Source organism: Peromyscus eremicus, chromosome 2 (genome assembly GCF_949786415.1).
Source record: "Peromyscus eremicus chromosome 2, PerEre_H2_v1, whole genome shotgun sequence".
NCBI classification, from domain to species: Eukaryota; Metazoa; Chordata; class Mammalia; order Rodentia; family Cricetidae; genus Peromyscus; species Peromyscus eremicus.
The window spans coordinates 80,728,070-80,749,232 of NC_081417.1; the positions used below are offsets into that span (position 1 = coordinate 80,728,070).

Consider the following 21,163-nt stretch of genomic DNA (forward strand, 5'->3'; position numbering starts at 1 on the left):
GAGTGCTGTTACTATATCCACAGCTGGCCTCAGGTGGCAGCAACCTTCCTCTGCCCAGATCCTGGGAATTATTGCCAGCACAGAGCCCAGATTTGTCTGCTATATCCAGGCCTGGGGACCACTGATGCTAAGGAGGGCTTCCCAGATGCCCCAGCTATAACCGGGACTACATTTGAGGACTTTTCTGGAGGCATGAATCTTCCCTCAGCCCTAAATGCCTTCCAGAGATGATGCTTCTCTTTCACAAGATCTCACCACAAGGATGGAGATAGCATCACAGAACAAAAAATTCAGGCCTGAGTCATTTATAAACCTAACTGGGTCAGGGGGTGTTCGTTCCTGTGATACCCAGCAGATCCCAGGGACCCAGAGGGTCTGGAACACAGCTCCCCCGTCTCTTCCCTTCCCCCCTCTCTCTTTCTTTTTCTTTCTTTCTTTCTTTCTTTCTTTCTTTCTTTCTTTCTTTCTTTCTTTCTTTCTTTCTTTCTTTCTTTCTTTCTCTCTCTCTCTCTCTCTCTCTCTCTCTCTCTCTCTCTCTCTCTCTTTCTTTCTTTCTGTTGTTTGTTGGTTGGTTTGCTTGTTTCGGTTTTTCGAGACAGGGTTTGCATAGCTGTGGCGGTCCTGGGACTTGCTCTGTAGACCAGTTCGGCCTCTCATCAGAGATCTGCCTGCCTCTGCCGCAGGAGCGATAGGATTAAAAGCGTGCACCACTACTGCCCCTTTTCTTTTCTTTTTCCTTTAAAAAAAATTCAAGCAAAGCCGGGTGGTGGTGGTGCACGCCTTCAATCCCAGCACTCGGGAGGCAGAGCCAGGCGGATCTCTATGAGTTCGAGGCCAGCATGGTCTACAGAGCGAGTTCCAGGAAAGGCACAAAACTACACAGAGAAACCCTGTCTCGGAAAAAAAAAAAAAAAAAATCAAAACATTGCCTCGCTATACAATGTAGTCAGGCCTTGAAACTCAATCCTCTTGGGTCAGCATCCTGAGTATGGGTGCGCTGAGTTTTCAGGTTGTACCCCTAGGGCTAGCACTGCTTGCTAATAGGGTCTAAATTCCGAAGAAATTCCGGAGAGGTAGGGAGGGAGTCTAGGTGGGTGAAGTGTCTCTGGACTTTAACGCAGGCACACCATCAATTAAGGGAGAAGGGAAATAAACACGTGGCGGGGCTGCCACAGGGACAGTACCAGCCGAGACACCCAGCCATTGACAGATAATATCACAGAGGGAAAAAGCAGCAGCAGCTGTCCCTCAACACGCAGGCGCAGTGGAACTGCTCCGCCTCGCTCTGCCCTGCCCCACCTCCTGGGAGTCACTGGACTCAAAGGCGGTCAGCTGAGGCGCAGGCGCGGGTCACTTGACGGCGGGGCGGGGCTTCGGCGTGTTGCGCAGGCGCAGATCGTGGGCGGCGGGTCACCTGACCGCAGGGCCTCCTTCGAGTGTTGCAGCCGTTGATTGAGGCCGTTCTTTCGGCCGAGAGTTCCTGCAGCGATGGCGAGTCAGTCGCAGGGCATCCAGCAGCTGCTGCAGGCCGAGAAGCGGGCGGCCGAGAAGGTGTCCGAGGCCCGCAAGCGTGAGCTCTGGGGCGGGGCGGGATACCCGGCGGGAGACGGAGGTTAGGCCGCGGGCGGAGGCCCGGGACCGTGTCGGGGCCTCTGGTGTCCGGGCGGCGCCTGGAAGCCGCGAGGCAGGACCACAAGTTGCCCGTGGAGACAGGAGTGGGTTTGTCCCCTTCTCGGGGTGGAGGGCGTGTAGTGGGCCACCCACCGAAACTCTGCGCCCACCAAATCCCTGCTCCAGGACCCGGCCCAGTCGCGGGAGCCACCGCCACGGTCTGAGAACCTAAATCTTATCTTGGCCGCCTCTCCCCCCTCGTCACTTTAAGCCATTTGCCAATCCTCTCTGTCCCGACCCCCTGTCCATCTCTTCCTTCAGCATCTTAGTTCAACCGCCCGAGTTCATGTGGCTGTCTAACTCGTTCATTCCTTTTTTGTTGTTGTTCCCCTGAAAATGTGCTGGAAGAGTGCCCGGTTCGTCTTCATCACAGGGTATTTCATGTTCCAGCGGAGGAGCACATACCAGTTAAAACAGAGATGTGTAGGTAGTGAAAGGCCAATGTGGAGAGGGGCAAGGCGGCCAGAAAAATCAGTTTACTACACGGGTCTAACCGGGAAGGAGTGGAAGAAGCCAGCCGCATTCAGCAACCCGTGTTTTCCCTGCCGTCAGCTGCTTAAAACGTGCATGTACCTTTCCCAATACCTTTCCTTCTAGTCAGTGGTCCCAGTGTCCGCAGAATGGAGCTGGTATTTCATAATGGGTTAAAGGAAGCGCTTTCATCATCAGGCCTTTGTATTCTTCCCTAAGGATGTCCCTGTGAGGTATTCTCTTCCAGCTGTACTGAATCACTATGAATCTTCAAGGCACCTTCATGTATCTCCCTACAAGTCTTTACATATTGTTTCCTCTGATTGGAAGAACCTTTCTCAATGTTTCCCCCCTGGTACCCAACTAGTTAGTCTTCTTGTATGCAGCCGTTCCTCATTCAGTCTCCTTCTCTCAGACAAGATTGGAAGCCCTTCCCTGATGCTTATTTTTGACCCAATATTACAATAATTTTTTTGGTTTACATGGCCCTGTCACCTGACTAAGCTTTTGGAAACTGGAGACTGTGTCTCAGTAACTATATCTCTCCAGTTTTTCAAGGTAAGCAGACAGTGTATTTACTCCTGTTTTGCAGGTGGGAAAAGTGAGACTCAGATCCGACCAGACCCGAGGAAACAGTATGGGGTTTGGAGGCCTTTCCATACAAGGAAGTTTTCTTAGTATAAAACTTATACACGTGTGTGTGTGTGTGTGTGTGTGTGTGTGTGTGTGTGTGTTTATTTTGAAGTAGGCTCTCATGTATTCCTGGCTAGGTGGGAACTCTCAGAGCTCTGCCTGCCTCTGCTGCCAGTGCAGGCATGAAAGGCATGTGCCACCATGCCCACCCCCAAGTAGACCTCAATTGTGGCTCTGGTGGGAGTTGTGCTCTTTATTTCCTAAGAGAAGTTTTCTGTGTGAGTCCTGGGGATGGTGAGAAGCCCTTTTTTCTTGGGTGACTAGAGAGTCTGTGTTGCCGTATTTTTTGTTTGTTTGTTTGTTTGTTTGTTTTTCGAGACAGGGTTTCTCTGTGTAGCTTTGTGCCTTTTCCTGGAACTCACTTGGTAGCCCAAGCTGGCCTTGAACTCACAGAGATCCGCCTGGCTCTGCCTCCCGAGTGCTAGGATTAAAGGCGTGCGCCACCACTGCCCGGCATGTTGCCATATTCTTGATCCAGAATTTCCAGAATGAGTTGTCAGTTTGTCCAGTGATGATTCAGCAGCAACAGCAGGTGTATGTGTTGGGAAGTAGGTGAGACCATTTGGAGGAGGTGCAAGAACAAATACTTGGACTAAGGTGGGAATGACTGAGTTCCTGGGAGGTTTTAAACCTTTCTCAGCTGCAGGATCTTGTATGTATCAGATAGCTGTTATTTGCTGAAGGAGTTTGTTTTAAAGGGGCTAGCTTACAGCTAACTCACATTTTAAGATTTTCAGTAGTTGGGAAGAGTTATTGAAAAGAGCTAGAATTTGAAAACTATCCCCTTTCTTGATTTGTGATCACACTTGATTTGCTCAGTTAAGAACTGGGAAGGAGCATGGTGTAAACTAATCAAGCCTAAGTATCTCATGAAATCATTGCTTTGGAACTTTCAGAATAAAAGTGTTCCGTGATTTATTTCATTGGTGTGAAACAAAAACCCTGGTTCCCTTTTAAAAGTCTGAGAAAAGCATGATTTAAAAGAAATTTTGGGCTAGAGGTGATGATGCATAACTGTAAGGGAGACTGATCCCAAACAGGAGGATCCCAACTTTGGGCCAACACAGGCTACATAAAACCCAAAAGGGAGGAAGAAAGAAATAACTTTGGGGACATGAAGTGTTGCTCAGTGGTGGAGTGCTTGCCTAGTGTGTAGATGTCCCAGTACTAGGGAATGTGTATTCGTGTTGGTAGTGAAGTCTGTCAGTACAACTCTGAAGATGTTTGTCAAAAGGAGGTGGTGGTCTTGTCTTAGTGACTACTTCAGGGAGCTGTGGGAGTTGGAAATGATGAGTTATGAAGTTACTTTGGAGTTCCTGCATAGTGGTTGGGCCATAGATGTCTTGATAGACTCTTGGTTTGGGAAAGTTTTTCAGCTTTAAATGTAGCCCATGTATCTGATGGGGGAGGATATTCTGTGAAGGATTGAGCCCCGCACAGGAGGCATGAGCTGAAATAAATAATGTGTTTAAGTGAAGACTTGCAGAAATAATCTTTGGGGTGCATAGAGAGAGACTTTTTCAGACTTGTCAGACAGTGCTGATGTCATGGAGTCATTACAGGTCCAGAATTCTCCTCATTAGGGACTTTGAGTTCAGTTCAGTTTCATCTACTCACCTAGGAAGAGTGGGCTTTGGACAGTTGATAATACAGTGATGCATGTCTAACAATGCTTGACTTTTTTAGATGCATGCTGTCTTTTGCTATAAATGACTTAACCTATCTAGAGCTAATCTAGAACTCCCTGTTGGTGAAACTGGGCACAGTGGCATGCGCCTGTAGTCCTAGCACTTGGGAGACAAAGGCAGGTGGATCTCTGTGAGTCCCAGGCCTACCTGGTCTACAAATAGTGAATTTCAGGACACCCAAGGCTATACAGCCCCCACCCCCCGTTTCTGTTGAGCAGCCATTCAAAGCAGAGACTGTTGGCTGTTAGCTGGACTTGTATTCTGACAATGTGGAGACTTTGCAAATCTGTGTTAAACTGCTACCTTCCAGAGACCAGAACCCCTACTTCTCCCGGCTCCCAGCTGTGTGTACTCTGGCATAGCATTTAGCATTCTTCCCAGTCATGGCTTTGCCTCTGCCACCGCCCTGGTGCCTGGTTTCCAGTGTTCCATCATCTCTTTCCTTAGCTACATTTTAGGGGATGTCCTTTGGGTGTTAGCTCTCAGCAAACTCCTAAGAAGAGCTGCATTGTTACAGTGACACAGCTAGCTGTTCACTGTTTGGGATGCAGAAGAGCTCCCCAGATGGCTGTCACCCATCTTATGTTAGCAGGTTTTTAATAGTTGACATTGAGAGACTGCTCTGACATCCCACAGTGTTTGCACAGGTTCCCTTTTGAGTGTGTGTGCAGTTCTGGGTATTAGACTGAGGGCCTCATGCACTGCTCACAGTTCTAAAGGGCATGCTTGTTTAGTCTCCACTTAAAGGCTAGAGGCAGAACCTACCTTGTATTCCCTCTTTCCTGTGTACTTCTGGTGTTTTTATTATTATTGCTTGTTTTGTTACTGTTCTCCCCCCCCCCCCCCCCCCAAAGTTTCTCTGTGTAGCTTTACAGCCTGTCCTGGAACTCACTCTGTAGACCAGGTTGGCCTGGAACTCACAGAGATCCACCTGCCTCTGCCTCCTGGAGTGCTGGGATTAAAGGCGTGTGCCACCGCCGCCCAGCATGTTGTTTGTTTTTTTGAGACAGTGTTTCTCTGTGTAATAACCCTGGCTGTTCTAGAACTTGTTTTATAGACCAGGCTGGCCTTGAACCCGCAGAGATCCACCTGCCTCTGCCTCCTGAATACTAGGATTAAAGATGTGTACCACCACTGCCTGGCATTAATTACTTTCATCATTGACTGTTAAGATTCATTATCAGCATCTACTTGCTGTTCTGCTTTGAAACACTTGATGTCTTTCTCTTTGAAAACAGGAAAGAATCGGAGGCTGAAGCAGGCCAAAGAAGAAGCCCAGGCTGAAATTGAACAGTACCGCCTGCAGAGGGAGAAGGAGTTCAAGGCCAAGGAAGCTGCGGTGGGCCTCTGTTTCCTTTCATTATTGCCTTACTTTCTTGTCTAGATCTGAAAATACCTAGTGTAGCTTGGAGACTTTAGGACAGTTGTCAGGGGTTTGGGTTTGTTTTGTTTTGTTTTTGGTGCTGAGGATTGCAGCCTTGGCTTTTGCATGCCCCATCCCCACCCCTGTTCATTGTGTGGTTTGTTTAATGTTCAGCTTGTCTCTTGAGATGGGTACTTTTATCAGATTCTAGTCTTCATTTTGTTATTTAGCAATCTTTTAGGCAGTTGACATGTGTCAGGTACAATGTTGGATGCTGGGGGATCAACCAGGAGCAGTAGGTTCTGTCCCTGCTTTCATAGTTTAGCTTACAGTAAGTCCTACAAACCTCCAGCTGTGAACTTGGCTATGACAGTCTAAATGTGAGTAAAATGGAGCCTGCACCTCAGTAAAATAGAGTTTTATCATTATGGTAGGCAACTGTGATGCATAGAATGATGCACAGAGAGATCTTGGGGGAAACAAAGGATGCAGAGGAACTTGTAGAAGGGAGAACAGAACTATGTGGTGTCCTATACAGTTAGCAATGGTTCACAGTTTATTGACTTAGTTAAAAACCCAAGTGAAAGATTGAGTTTGCCATCTTCTAGGTGTTGAGGTGACTGCTCTGGGCTCTTCTTATTCCTGTCTTTACATTTCCGTGCTTCGTTCTCAAGCCCTACATGGGTGTCTCCAGCAGTTTTAGGCCCATACCTGTCCAGACCAAGGTCTAGTGATTGTGGGCACCCGTGTCTGCTTCTTAGTGTTAAGTAACACAGGCTTCCATTTTCTTTGCTCTGGGCAGTTACAAAGCACATTAAAATATGCAGTGGTCCTCTTGGCATATTGGTACTATAAATTGTTACACTGCACAGTAAATTCTCTCTGTCAGGGCAGCCATCTTGTGCCCACTTGTACCACAGTTGCTTATGGGATACTGTCAGTGATGTACTATAAAACCCACTCTATGCCTTTTGAGTGTAGTCCCATGGTAGCACCTTTAGTTTTGAAATACTTATGGCTCGTATTCGTGAAACAGGCAGTGTCTCAGTGTCTACTGAAATTACATGTGTGTATCTCCATGCCAGGCTATGAGTTTAGCCACACTTCCCAGTTGTACATTTAAAAAAATATATTGTATGTGTATGAGTCTTTTTTGCCTGCATGTATGTATGTGCACCATGTGCATACATGCATACCTGGTGCCGTCTGAGGTCAGAAGTGGGCATTGGACCCCTTGGAGCTGGAGTTACAGATGGTTGATGGCCACCATGTAGGTGCTGGAAACCAAACCTGGGTCCTCTGTAAGAGCAGCAGGTACTTTTAACTGCTGAGCCATCTCTCCAGTCTCCATCTTTTCACTTTTAAAGCCACATCAAAAATAACATAAATACTAACTCCACTGCTACTGTTGTGTTATTTTTCACCTACAAACTGCATATTTTACAGCTCATATTGCTGAACAGCATTCTGTTGTATAAATGCATCATAGTTCCTAACCAGTTTCAGTTGTTGGGGTGTGTGTGTATGCGCGCGCGTGCGCGCATGCACTTCGCTGGTTGAAGTGCTGCTGTTGCTACTGCTGGGGACTGAACTATGTGAATCCCTGCTTTCTCTGTATGTGCCTCCTTTGTATGTGCTCTGTTTTTTCCTTTTGTGCTCAAGCAGTTGTGCTCTCACCTCACAGGTAGCTGGGATCACAAGTGTACACCACTGTGGGTGGTGCTGTAGTTGTTGAATCTTTAGGTTGGCTCCAGTCCTTACTAAGGACTGTGTACTAGACCGAGGAACACTGTTGTGAGCAGCCGTGAGCTCTGATGGGGTGCCTGGTTGTCACATAGCTTTACTCACAGGTTGCTTTGCCTGCCACTGATATATTGCCTTCTCTTATCAAGGAGCTAGGACTTCTCCATAAGCCAGCAGGTTGCTTGTTAAAATGGCTCAACCAGAGAATCTTCCTGATGTCCCCTTGTATCCTGTCTCCTCCACTGCAGGCACTGGGGTCCCATGGCAGTTGTAGCAGTGAGGTGGAGAAGGAGACCCAGGAGAAGATGACTGTCCTCCAGAAATACTTCCAGCAGAACAGGGATGAAGTCCTGGATAACCTCTTGGCCTTTGTGTGTGACATCCGGCCAGAAATCCATGAAAACTACCGCATAAACGGATAGGAGGTGGAAGCACCTGCCTTGTGGGTTGGCATGGGAGATGCCTGAACAGAGTAGGAAAACCTCCCAGAGCTCAAGTTCTGTTCAGGAAGGCATTAAAATTCGCTATGCTGTTGTAGATCCCTTCACTTGTTGAGAGTATCAAATCTAGCTTTTTGTATATCTTAGTAAGTACCTGAAGTTCCATCTTTTTTACCTTGTGTGTCTTTAAGAAGTATATGTTTCCTATGTGTTTGTGCAAGCAGCAGGTATCACTGTTGATTTTTCTTCTTATTAGTCTAGTAGGAAAAAAAAAATCTTTGAAGAAAGAAAGGGAATAAATTGTTCCCTTCCACTTTCTTAAAGGGTCAGGGGCGTTATCTATGAAAAAGTAGTAAATAGCATTTGTAACTCCTATGAAGCAGCAGCCAGCCTTACAGTAGTCCATTCTGGCTAATTTAGGACAGTGGATATGCTTGTCCAGGCTGCTGTTAATGTATCCTAACCCAAATTACTAGATACTAGGACTCAAGAATATGTTACATGTTATTTGGTGTGCTTGTAATCATTTAAAAGTAAAACTTTGTCTTGCCTTTCACCCCTCTGGCTCCTCTTTTTGATAATGCAAAGTGCATCTTGACCCAGATGTTGAGCAGAATTTCATTTAGGAATCAACACATGTCGGGTTTGTATACCTTACTAGTAAATCCTCAAGGTGTTCATTTTATTCGGAAAGAAATTGCTTGTGATTTCATCCTCTGTTTTAGAAAGCAGCAAGCAACTCAAGAGCCTGTAGTTTGCCTTTTGTCTAGATCAGTGGTTCTCAATCTGTGGGTCATGACCCCATGGGGGGGAGATTGAACGACGCTTTCACAGGGTTGCATATCAGATATTTACATTACGATTTATAACAGCAAAATTACAGTTATGAAGTAGCAATGAAAGTCATTTTGTGGTTGGGAGTCACCAGAACATGAGGAACTGTGTTAAAGGGTCTCAGCATTAGGAAGATTGAGAAGCACTGCTCTAGAGGACCCTGTGTCAGACAGCCTTGAGCAAATGAGCATACCTTTCTGGTGAGCAAAGTGAGTGATGTATAACTTCACTGGCTCTTAAGTGTGTGATACCTGGTGGCTCTCTTCAGGCTAACAGTCTTTGGTCGCAGAGTAATTTGTGGTGGGTAAAAACAGTCAGAATGTTAGGGGCTTTCCTTTTCATGAAACAGTCTGAGATAGTAAGCATACAGTTTTCTCTGCCTCCAGGTCGTTTGCTCTTAGGCTACTTCTGGTCTTTGGTCACTACTCAATGTGTGTTTGTGTGCGTGCGTGTTTTAGCTAGTTGACAGCCCCAAGGGTTTACTGCCTCAGTTTCCCCACTGTCCTGTTAAAACACTGAGGCTTGCCACTGCACTGGAGCTGCTTGCTGCTTGTTTGGCTCAGCTGTGCTGGTGGGGAAAGGTGGTCTTGTACTTGATCCAGGTGTCAGTCTCCTGCATGCACCACTTATCTTGCAGCTTCACAGTGGCATGGTTGGTTGGTTCATTTCTTTAGTGAGACCACTGCCATTTCCTAGCTTTACCACCCATATTGAAGACCCACATTCATTTCTCCAGCCCATCTCTTTCAGACAGTCATCAGATTGCTTGTTTGGGCTTTTGTTCTGTCTGTATAGTCACGATTTCTCCCCTTCTTAAAGTGTTCCAACACCCCATTTTGTTTTAAGACTTCAGTCTCCATCTGCTAAGTGTAGAGGTTTCTACCTCCATCTCTTGCCATCTGTTGCTTCTTCGAAACTGGAGGCGCATGCAGCACCACTGGTACTCACTGGGGGGTTTAGACCCGTGTGCTGTGGTACTGGGGAGCACTAGGCAAACACTCTTAACACTGAGCTACATCCTCAGCCTTGGTATTTTTGCTTTTTTTTTTCTCCCCAGATAGAACTCACTATGTAGACTAGGCTGGCCTCAAACTCAAGGAGAGACTCTTGCCTCTGCTTTCCCAGTGCTGGGATTAAAGGTGTGTGCCGTCACTCTAAGGTCAGCCTTTACCCTTTTAACCTTGTTGCCCAGTATGTTTATCCTGTATGTTAGAATTGCACTCCAAGCCAAGCAGCTCTGACTCTAAGCCAAGCAGCTCAGGGTTGAAGGCATGGAGTCCAGTAGGATTTCAAAAGAAGAGTGGAATCAGTGGTCAGTTGAGAGGCAAAGGTGAATGTGAACACGTGAGGGCTTGGTGATTTCAAGGAGAGGAACCTAAGTTCCTTGAAGCATGGCTGTGGAGAGATGATATGGTTGATGGACAGGAGGTTTGGCATGTTTCAGTGCTGATGTGGAAAGGATTAGAACAAGGTGAGAGATGGTATTTTGGAAATAGTGGTATTCCTGAGGGGTCTGGAGGTGTCACTGGGAGTGGGGTTTCCTCTAGTCCTCAATCCTGACTGATGTTCCCAGGCAACTTGTAGGCGCTCAGGTTCCTCCTGGGTGAGTTGAATCAAAGGTCGAGCCAGAAGTGAGCTTGCTTGAGAGCTCTAGGAAAATAAAAGGGGAAGGGCTTCTGTGTGGTGCATTGTGAGAAATGAACATCTGAAAGGCTGGTCAGCCACTGGAGACCTGGGGGGTGTGTGGGCTCTGGTGCAGAGTGAACCTGAGATTCAGAGAGAGCACTGTGTGGGATTTGTCCCCATTTGAGCATAAAAAAGAAAAATGATGAAATAGGGTGTGTATGTATAGACACATACATACAACGTGTGTGTAAATCTGGAAAAAGACAATGGTGACTTGAAGAGACTGGACTTCAAAGGGAGGAGTTTTCCTTGGGTTGGTGTAACATTTTATTATTCATTAAAGGCTGTTTAGCAGTGTCCTGGCCTCCACCCACTAGATGCTACTAGGACCCCCTCAACCCCTCAGTAGTGACAACCAAAAATGTCACTGGACATTGCCATAGCTCCTAGGTGCCAGAATTATCCCCAGATCAGAACTGTTATTCTACAGTAACAAGAAAAGAATTATTAAAAATACATCAAAGCACTACATATGGTGCCTGGAACATTCTAGGTGCTCAGCACATGTTTCCTGTTTCTGAAATACAACAAAGACCTACTTCTTAAAAGTTTGATCCAAGTTGGGTTCCTTTGGGGCAGCTGTTGGACATGTGGTGAGTGGGTGATGAGGCTCATTGTACTGTGTGCCTTTACCTCAGCCACAGTCGGCACCATTGCAGAGGTAGTGGGTGATGAGGCTCATTGTACTGTGTGCCTTTACCTCAGCCACAGTCGGCACCATTGCAGAGGTAGTGGGTGATGAGGCTCATTGTACTGTGTGCCTTTACCTCAGCCACAGTCGGCACCATTGCAGAGGTAGTGGGTGATGAGGCTCATTGTACTGTGTGCCTTTACCTCAGCCACAGTCTGCACCATTGCAGAGGTAGTGGGTATGAGGCTCATTGTACTGTGTGCCTTTACCTCAGCCACAGTCTGCACCATTGCAGAGGTAGTGGGTGATGAGGCTCATTGTACTGTGTGCCTTTACCTCAGCCACAGTCTGCACCATTGCAGAGGTAGTGGGTGATGAGGCTCATTGTACTGTGTGCCTTTACCTCAGCCACAGTCTGCACCATTGCAGAGGTAGTGGGTGATGAGGCTCATTGTACTGTGTGCCTTTACCTCAGCCACATTCTGCACCATTGCAGAGGTAGTGGGTGATGAGGCTCATTGTACTGTGTGCCTTTACCTCAGCCACAGTCTGCACCATTGCAGAGGTAGTGGGTGATGAGGCTCATTGTACTGTGTGCCTTTACCTCAGCCACAGTCTGCACCATTGCAGAGGTAGTGGGTGATGAGGCTCATTGTACTGTGTGCCTTTACCTCAGCCACAGTCTGCACCATTGCAGAGGTAGTGGGTGATGAGGCTCATTGTACTGTGTGCCTTTACCTCAGCCACAGTCTGCACCATTGCAGAGGTAGTGGGTGATGAGGCTCATTGTACTGTGTGCCTTTACCTCAGCCACAGTTGGCACCATTGCAGAGGCAGGAAGAAAAAGGTGACGCAAGAACCAGTTCTTACAGCTTCAGTCCTCACATGACACCTGATACCTTGTTTCTCATTGACCCAACTGGTCTGCAAGGGGACTGAGAAATGAGGCAGCTGTGGACAGTGAAGTGTTTCTGGTACAGTTGATGATGACAGTTTTCTACATGTTAGCCTGTGCATTAAGAATGTTTGCATTTATATTAACCAGTTTACTCTTTAAAGTTTTCTTTCAGAAGATTAAAAAAAGTTTTTGTGGTGAGTGTTTTGCCTACATGTATGTATGTGTTTATGCCCACTATATCTGTGCCTGGTACCCACAAGTCTAGAAGAGGGAGTCAGTCTCTGGAACTGTAGCTGTAGGCGGTTGTAAGCTGCCATGTCAGTGCTGGGAACAGAGCCTTGGTCCTCTGAAAGAGCAGCAGCTAGTGCTCTTAACTTCTGAGCTGTCTCTCCAGCCCCTAACCAATTTATTACCCCTTGGCAACTTTCACCAGATTTGAGGTATGGGGATTAAGGAACCAGGCAAGGGTTTGTGTGGTAGAGCCAAGATCCTTCAGTGCCTTTGATCATCTTTGCCTTTAACTCTGTTCTGTGTGCAATCCCCACCCCCTCCCCCCCGATGATGTTCATCAGTTCCTCTGGTAGTTATACAGTTTCCTAGAAAGGATGTCCCAATTCCTTGTTACAAACATGAGAACATTCTGTTTGATGCCATAGCTTAGCCTTCCTCAAAGTCTCTGATGGAAGGCATAAAATAGCTTACAGTCAGGTTGTGTAACCTTGTGGGTAATCTTGACAATTTCCTGAATGACCACTGGATTGGTGGAAACTCAAGGGGGATGAAGTAATTTACAGTCCACACATTCTAATCTCTGCAAGCAACAAGTGGGAAGGCTCATTGTTTTTTGAGACCTTTAGATCCTGCAGGTTAGAGGTGTGATTCTACCTCCACGAGGCTGCAGGGTGTCAGAGGTCACGGAACAGGAAGGGACAGTCAGTTTCAGAGCAGCACTATATACTGCAAGTCAGACTGCCAAGCTCCATGTCAGGCTTGTTCTGTGTACTGTTGTCTCGACTCACCTGCCCCCAGGCCAGGGAAGCAAAGCCTGCAACAGTCTGCAGTTCTCGGCACATTCAGCCTGTCTCTACTCAAGATGATTAATGGTACCAGAAGTCAACTAAAGCTGTCCTTCCAAAGGTTGGAGCTTTGATGAGTTCTGCATGCCTGTCATTTTTCACATCATTTTCCCCCTCTCCTTTAGGAGCAATGTGGCAGATGCCAAGATTTTTTTTTTTTTTTTTCCTGTCAGTTCATCTCCCATCACTTCAGTGGCTCTGGAGTTACTGCAAAAGCTTGGGTACCACCAGGCAGTTCTATCTTGCTCTTTGTCTTCTTCCTGTGCAAACAGGCAGACTGGGCACAGTCTTTATGGAAAGACTGGGCTGGTGATTTGGAGAAGATGCTAGTCAGATCATTGTACCAACATTTACTTCTCTGGCTCTTAACGTCAAGTGGTGCCGACTAGCTCCTGCATCAAGTATGAACTTAATGACATGCTCACTGTGTTGGAGAGACTGGTGGGGGCCACCCACCTCCACCCTTTTCTACTTGGAAATAAGAGGGAAACATTCTAGACCAGATGGCAACTCCTGCGATAACATCAGCAGAGAAGCTGGGCCGATAGCCCACAGAGGGGCTGCTTCTCATCTTCTGTAGTTTTGAAGGATGAAGAGTCACACATACTAGTTGAACCCTCTGCTCAGCCATATAGGAATTCTCTTGTGGCTCCACTCCATTTGTCCCTAGGACCTATCACTGGCACTTAGCATTCTGCAGCTCTTGTGCCCTGGGGCGATTGTAGCCTCTCCTGAGGAACTCAGCAGTTTTTCTTCTGGTTTTGACCCACTTCCCCCACAACTAGTGTGGTGTTCGCCTCCCAGCACACTTGACAAGGACAGGGGCTGTGTAGTTCTACACTCCACCTGCTGTCACCCATGTCATGTCTCACCGTGGAGTGCATCATCAGGTCATGCGCTTCCAAGAGTTGAAACAGGTGTGGAGCACTAGCAGTGGCTTCCAGAAGAACACTTTTGTAGTAACTGAGTAGTTCACCCATATCAGGATTAATATAATTCAGGGTGTTGGTCTCCATGTCTGCAGTAGTAATCTGTTGAGTAAATGAGACAGGCTTAGTTATTCAAGGAAACATAATTAATGGCAAAGGCTGCATTTGAACCTGTGACTCTTAGACTTCTAGTCTGAGCTGCTGTGTGATCTGTTCAGTTTGTTCCGCCCATGGCAGTGTCTCAAGCAGCATTTCTAACAGCACCTACAAAGTCAGTGAATGTAATCGGCAGGCCAGTTCCAAAAACCGAGATGTAGTTTTTTTTTTTATCTTTTGCTTTTCAAGTGCTCTCCCAGTGGTTCTGAGACTCCCTCCAATCCCATCTGCTGCTGCATCTCCAGGTTCTGCCATTCTGGGAGAAGTTCACTCTTTTTCTTCATCCATGTCAAATGCATTGGCTGCTGGACCTTTGCAAACAGCAGTATGGAGCAGCTGCTGAGTAAGAGTGGCCTTGCCTGGGATTTGTGGTTGGTTAATTTACCTGTAGTTGAGGCTTCATCTGTCCAATTGCTGCTTCAGATGTATTTAACAAAATGCTGTGGGCTGGGTCCTGGGCAGCTATGAGCACAGGCAGGAATGGCCCTAGGACTTAAAGGTTTGTGCTCTGGGGGAAAGAATAAGGCAGTGGCCATACTGGGTGATAGGTGTAATTGTAGGTTAAACAAGAACCATCAAGAAGGGGACAGACCTTGGCCTAGGACAGGATAGTGCTTTCAGAATAAGGGCCCAGCCAACCAAGACCCAAGAATGGGTTGTCAGGTGAGGATGCGTTTGGCAATAACCTTCCGGATGAAGAGGGAAGACCCAAGAGTGGGGCAGCCAGGTGATGATGGGTTTAGCACTAATCTTCCGGATGAAGACAGAAGACCCAAGAATGATGGACCAGCCAGGTGATGGGGATGGGTTTAGCACTAACCTTCCCAGATGAAGAGGGAAGACCCAAGAATGGAGCAGCCAGGTGATGATGGGTTTAGCACTAATCTTCCGGATGAAGAGGGAAGACCTGAGGCAGGCACTAAGACCTGAAGTGAAAGAATGGGGTGCAGGAGGAACTGAGAATGGCTCTATTTATGGAGCTTGGGGTTTGGGGAGAGGGCAATGGTTCATCCAGAGTAGGCTGCAGGTGGTGCAGACTGAAGTCACCACAAAGGCCCCCGAGACTCCATCAAGCTGTCCTTACTAAAGTCAGCTCTGCAGTCTGCTTTACTGGATTTTATGGTCCTTTCCCGCTTGTATGAGGAGCCCCCAGGGTTTCAGGTAAGCAGACTCTTACGTTGCTGCAAGGGTGCACCATGCTTTTCACAACACTTTCTAAGCATTCAATGTTTGGTTCCTGACGTCTTCCACACCAGCAGGTGCCTCTTGATAAATGAGTGAACAGGGCAGTCCAAGCTCATGCTACATAGTGCTCTCGTGCAGCCCGTTGGCGGCTTCCCAAGACCTCTGTTTGTTACCTGTGGGAGGCTGATGTGTCAACATAAAACTTGGTGCTGGAGCTTGGAGAGTGGAGGCTGGTGGAAAGGGCAGAAGGGCCGCATTGTCATGGAGGTGGGTGGTGGGCCTTGCTCCAGAGGCAGGGTTAGAGACCTAGGCTAGGCCACAGCTTGTTGCACCTTCCCTTTCAATAACAGCCTGTCGGCATTCAGAAGTCTCAGCACCCCTGGGTTTCTTTTTCCCGGGCCTCTAAATTACTATTAGCAAATTGATCATACTACACAGGAACCTTCCACGAACTGTTCTCTATAATGCTGGCACTGAGCAGGTACTTCAGCGCTGATTTGTGCACAAATAGCTTCAGTTTTAGTAGCTTGTCACCTTGATCTGACTGACTTGTCCCTGTGGGCACCCACGTGGGATATGTTATTTGGATTTTCAGTTCATTCTTGATGCCTCTAAACATCCTGCCTTTGGGTATGCAGCCATTTAAGTCTGAAAGGCCTCAAGAGTTTGACAGTCACTATTGAAAAAAGAAATGTGAAAAAAAAAATGTGCTTGCATGTGTCTGTGCAAGATCACTTGTAGAAACAAGGGCAGTGGCGGGTGTGTTTGTGTCCTAGCCCTTCCTGCAAGCAAGGGTAGGAACCGCATATGCATCCAGCATAGGGGCTATGCATCCAGCATAGGGGCGGACAAGGCAAGGAGAGGCCCATATTTGCAAAACACATACCTTTGTAATCCTCTTAAAAAGAAATGAGGCCACTGGTGCAGGAGCTAAGTACTCAGGGTCTTTGTTGAAAGACAACGAAAGGTGACCAATAGAATAGAATCTGTTCCTTTTATATAAATGCGTACTGCAAAGAAAAAATACATGCGGTTAGCCAGGTTTGACCCATATTGTCAGACCGACCAACCAACCATCCAACCAACCAACTGTAGATGAAATTCTAAACGGTTTTATTAAAAAACAAACAAAAAGCCAAATACAGAGTTAAAAGCCAAAGAGATCAGAGCACTAGTGAAGCCTTTATTACCAGTCGCTGCTGTCCTTCCCCTCAGAGAGAGACCTCCTCCTGTGTGACTGTCTTTGTATTGCCTTTCTGTTCTGCCTTCTCATTGGCTCTAAACCCAACCACAAGATTTCCTGTCAGTGCCTGTCTATACAGACCTCCAGGTCTCTATGGTTCCTACTGAGATTAAAGGTTCGGGTCACCGCTTGGCTGTGTTCTTGAACACAGAGAGACTCTGCCTGCCATGTGATTGGATTAAGGGCGTGTGCTACTACCGCTGGACTTCTGCTAAATAGCTTGCTTTTAGCTCTGATTCCCAGGCAACTTTATTTATTAACATACAAATAAAATCCTATTTCAGCACAAATAAAATAACATCATAACCAACCTAGGTGAATCCAAGACTAGATTCACTTGGAAAAAGATCATCATAGACCCTCATAAATCTCAAAAAATAGGGTGAGCAAGTGTGGGTTTGAACACTTCACACATTATTTCGTTAAAACAACACAATTTCATTTAACACACTCGTAACTAAATATTTTTAAAGAAAACACAGACACAAAGTTTAATTTACCAGATGGTTAAGTGGAGACTTTGGACCTGCCGTCAGGCCATCTCCTCCCCACACGGACGCTCTCCGTACTGCACACCATTTTTCGTTAGAAACTTCTGGTCCCGAGTGTGCCTCATGCACCGGATCCCATGACTCTCAGTCACTCGGGACCAGCCTCCCAGCCCCGCCGCTCCTTCACTGCGGGGACGAGCCCAGATCCCATGCACGTGGCGGGCGCGGGAACCCTTCCGGTGCCCTAGGGGAGCGCGGCTGATGAAACGCTCCGCGCCGGCCCAGGAGACACCGCCGCAGGGCGGCTCGGCGGAGGAAACGGGCTGGGGCGGCGCGCGGGAGGCGGGCGCGCGGGGGCGGCGGCGCCGGGTCGCCTTGGCGCAGAAGGGGCGCGGAGGCTCCGACCCTGCGCGTCCCCCGGCGGCGGTGAGTGTGCGCGGGCCGTGCGCGCGCCCGTGCGCCCAAGCTCCGGGGTTGGGGCCACCGGGCCTGCGTGCGCGTCCCGCCCCTAAGGCTCGGGTGACCTCTTCCCGCCCCGCGCGTCAGGCGTGGGAGCTGCGGGGTAGGGCGGGTGATCCTGGGGTGAGGGAGCCCCAAGGCCAGAGGGCAGAGACCGGGGAGCCAGCTACCCAAGGCCAAGGCCAGGTACGAGGGGAGACGCCTGGCCGCTCTAAGCCAGCTTTCTGTTCTGGCTCCCTCTGAGCTTTGCTCCCTGACCTTGGATAGTCAGCTTTCTCTTCCGGGGCTTACTGTCCACATCATTGAAATGGGGGCGTTTGGACTCCTTGTCTAGCCAGGCTTTTCTGCCCTAAACTTTTGGGACTGTCGCCCCTCTGATCTGTTGGACTTGCAGTAATGACGCTGAGTTTGAAGAAGGAAAGCCGCTTGCTTTCTTTACAAAGCAGCCTGGGCAGGCGCTTAGTGGTCGGTGAGGCTGGCAAGCTCTGTGCATAGATGGGACCTCTGGGGGCTTGAGTTTGCACAGCCTGCGACTGGAAAATCTGGTTCAAATGTGGGCTCCCTAAGGGACTGTCAGAAGTCTCGGTGCTTGCTCCCTCTGTGCTCTGCTTACCTTTGCGTTGGGCTCCCTGATGTGTGTGCTGAAGGCGAGCAGGGCTGAGGGGATGGTAAATGGTCAACCTCTGCCTTTGGGGTTCTGCCTTCATCCTCGTGGCCCTGTAGACTCTGGACTGGATGAGGATCTACAGAAGAAGTCCTGAACCCATCCCGACCACTGGTCTGAACCCATTCAAATTTGATATGGCTCCTTTCAGTCTCCACTTTGGTGAAGCCTAGGAACGTCTAGGCTTCCCTCCATCTCCCAAGTTGCTCCCCTTTGCTGCCTGATTTCCTCCTCATCTCTGACAGTTCTCGCTGAGTGCCTTTCCCAGTGGATGGTGATCCCTTCAGGGAGAGCTGAGCAGAGACTTCATGCTGCATTCTTGGTTTTACAGTCAGGGGCTGGCCCTAGAAGGTTCTCAAGGAATGTTTGTGGAGTAGGTTGATAACAGCTACCTTCTCTCAGTAACCACCCTTTTCCAGATCTCGTGAATATGGAACCGCAGGGTAATCCTAAATTACTCTCCTTGTCCCGGCCCCAGGAAATGGAGGCAGAGAGAAGTCCTGTATGTTGCTCAAGGTGGAACGTGGTTGGGCTGGGCAGGTTACTTTTAGCCAGCCCACACAGCCTTGGGTGTAGGACTGGAGTCTGCTGATTGGGTCTCTGTGGGCAGCTGAGGGGGCTGATGTGGGTGCTGTGATTTCTGCCCACAACACAATGCTTCATTGTGGGATTTTGCAACCAGTGGATCCTTGTGTGCCGTCCCAGGCTTCAGCAACTCCAGCCTGTGTCAGCTCCTCCCGGCCTTTTCAACAGTCCCGTGTTGGGAGGCTTAAGTGTGGTCCCGAGTCCTCTGCTTGGAGTACAGCTATCAAGGTTGGGTCTGCCTTGTGGTCTCCTATTGGTCAGAGGAAGCAGAGGAGTGTCAGCTCTGGGCACAACCTTGTGGCTGTTTCTGTGTCTTTTGTGCCTCTTGGGGGAGGAAGGAAAGCAGGTATGCTAAGGTTGGCCGCTAAGTAGCCAGTGTGTTTGAGACTGCTGCTGTGGGCTGGGTCAAGCCTGGGCAAAGAGGAGGCTGTCCTCCTGTGAGGACTGTTGCAGGGTGACTGGAATTTATTTCTATGTCATGCCTGGGAAACATGGTTTCTTCTGATCTACTCAAAGGTGCCTTCATGAATAAGCTGAAAGGAAGCCAGACCAGGCAAGCCCAGAGGTATGAGGGCATGGTACTGTGGCCTGAGGCTCTGGAGCCACAGGCCGGAATCCTCCTCTGGCCCTGATAGCCACCCAGCTTTGGAAAGGGCATGTCTCGACCGTGAAACAGGAAAACCATGTTGAGGAAAGGAAGGAACCTGGGCTATGGGCAGAGTACTGAACACCATGCTTATACTTGCTGTTGTGTTTCTAAAGCAGCTGAATGAGGCAGGCCTCCCTGCCCCCATTGTACAGATGCTCACAGTAGAGTTCAGGCACAGGGGTTGGGTGGGGTAGGATGTTGAAGGTGAACATCACAGAGCACATGAAGGACTGTGCACTGATTCCCGCTCAGGCTTTCTGGCTCCAAAGCTTTCATATTTTCCTAACATTTTGTTGCTTTCCGGCCTTAGGCTCCCATGTAGGACAGGGGTGAAAAATTGTTAACATCCATCTTTTATCTGTTCTTTGTTGGGAGAAGAGGCTCCCAAGGTCCCTTCTAGACTCACCCTTCCTAACACTGAGACCCTTTAATACAGCTCCTCAATTGTGGTGACCCCAACCATAAAACTATTTTTGTTGCTACTTCATAACTGTCATTTTGCTACTGTTATGAATTGTAATGTAAATATCTGTGTTTTCCAATGGTCTTTGGGAGGTCACAGGTTGAGAACTACTATTCTAGAGCCTAAAGTTGGGCTGACTTCAGGTACATGGACCTGCATGGTTGCTCAAGGCTTCTTCGTCTAGAGTCATCTTTCCCTACAATTTGGCTTTGTTATGCTGCCACAGTCTTAATTTCTTCAGTTTCTGTGTGAGTGTGGGTACGCACATGCCACAACATGAACGTAGAGGTCAGGGTACAACTCTTGAGAGTAGGTTCTTACCTCCCACCTTGTTGAGGCATGGTCTGTCTGTCTTTCTTTTTTTAGATTTATTTATTATTATTATAGATTTATTTATAACATTTTAAATGATTAAATATATTTATTTATTATTTATAATAAACTATAGGTTTATTCATTATTTTATGTGTTTTGCCTGCATGTATGTCTGTACTGCTTGTGTGTCTCTGGTACCCTTAGAGGTCAGAAGAGGGTGTTGGATCCCCTGGAACTGGAGTTATGGATGGTTGTGAGCCACCATGTGGGTTCTGGGAACTGAACCCTGGTCTTCTGTGAGAACAACAAGCGCTCTTAACTCTGGACCGTTTGTCCAGCCCCCGGCTCGCTCTCCTTGTTGCCTGGTCCATGAGCCCCGGGCTTCGTCTTCCACCCCTGCCTCCCATCTCCCCGTGGGACAGTGCAATTGTAGACATGCCTGCCACATCATCTGGCTTTTATGTGGGCATCTGGGGTCGAACTCAGGTCGTCAGGCGTGTGAGGCATGCGAGGCTGAATCATCTCCATGACCCCAGATCCTTGCGTTCTGAACAGGAGTCCCCACATTTTCGTTTTGCAGGTCATCCCACACCCTCTGCAGCCGCTCCTGCTGAAGCATTGGGGTAAACAGTGAAGACGACATAGGGATCAGTTTCTCCCTGTGGAGGTCAGTGCCAGTTGGCCTTGGGGCCAGTTTGTGTCATCCGGACACTTCATACTTCTCCAGTGTCACCTTCCTTGGTAGCAAATGGATGTTCCAAAGAACTGTCCACCAGACATTCCCAGGGTTGATGTGCCACTCTGGGAGCCTCACAAGGAGTATCCCTGCT

The 21,163-nt window shown here is 48.2% G+C and overlaps 2 protein-coding genes across 2 annotated transcripts in view; both read left to right on the forward strand.

Moving 5' to 3' along the window:
• The first annotated feature begins 1,375 nt into the window (after window positions 1–1,375).
• Window positions 1,376–8,625, forward strand: Atp6v1g1 (ATPase H+ transporting V1 subunit G1). Its single transcript, XM_059254452.1, has 3 exons — window positions 1,376–1,570; window positions 5,762–5,862; window positions 7,878–8,625. The coding sequence occupies exons 1-3, from the start codon at window positions 1,489–1,491 to the stop codon at window positions 8,049–8,051; spliced, it is 357 nt and encodes a 118-aa protein (XP_059110435.1). The 5' UTR covers window positions 1,376–1,488; the 3' UTR covers window positions 8,052–8,625.
• A 9,065-nt stretch (window positions 8,626–17,690) lies between these two features.
• The window catches only part of Tmem268 (transmembrane protein 268), a 32,096-nt gene continuing 28,623 nt past the window's right edge, over window positions 17,691–21,163 (forward strand). The window contains exons 1-2 of the mRNA XM_059254453.1: window positions 17,691–17,843; window positions 20,914–21,000. The gene's annotated coding sequence lies outside the window, so the exon portion shown is untranslated. The remainder of the gene's footprint in view (window positions 17,844–20,913; window positions 21,001–21,163) is intronic.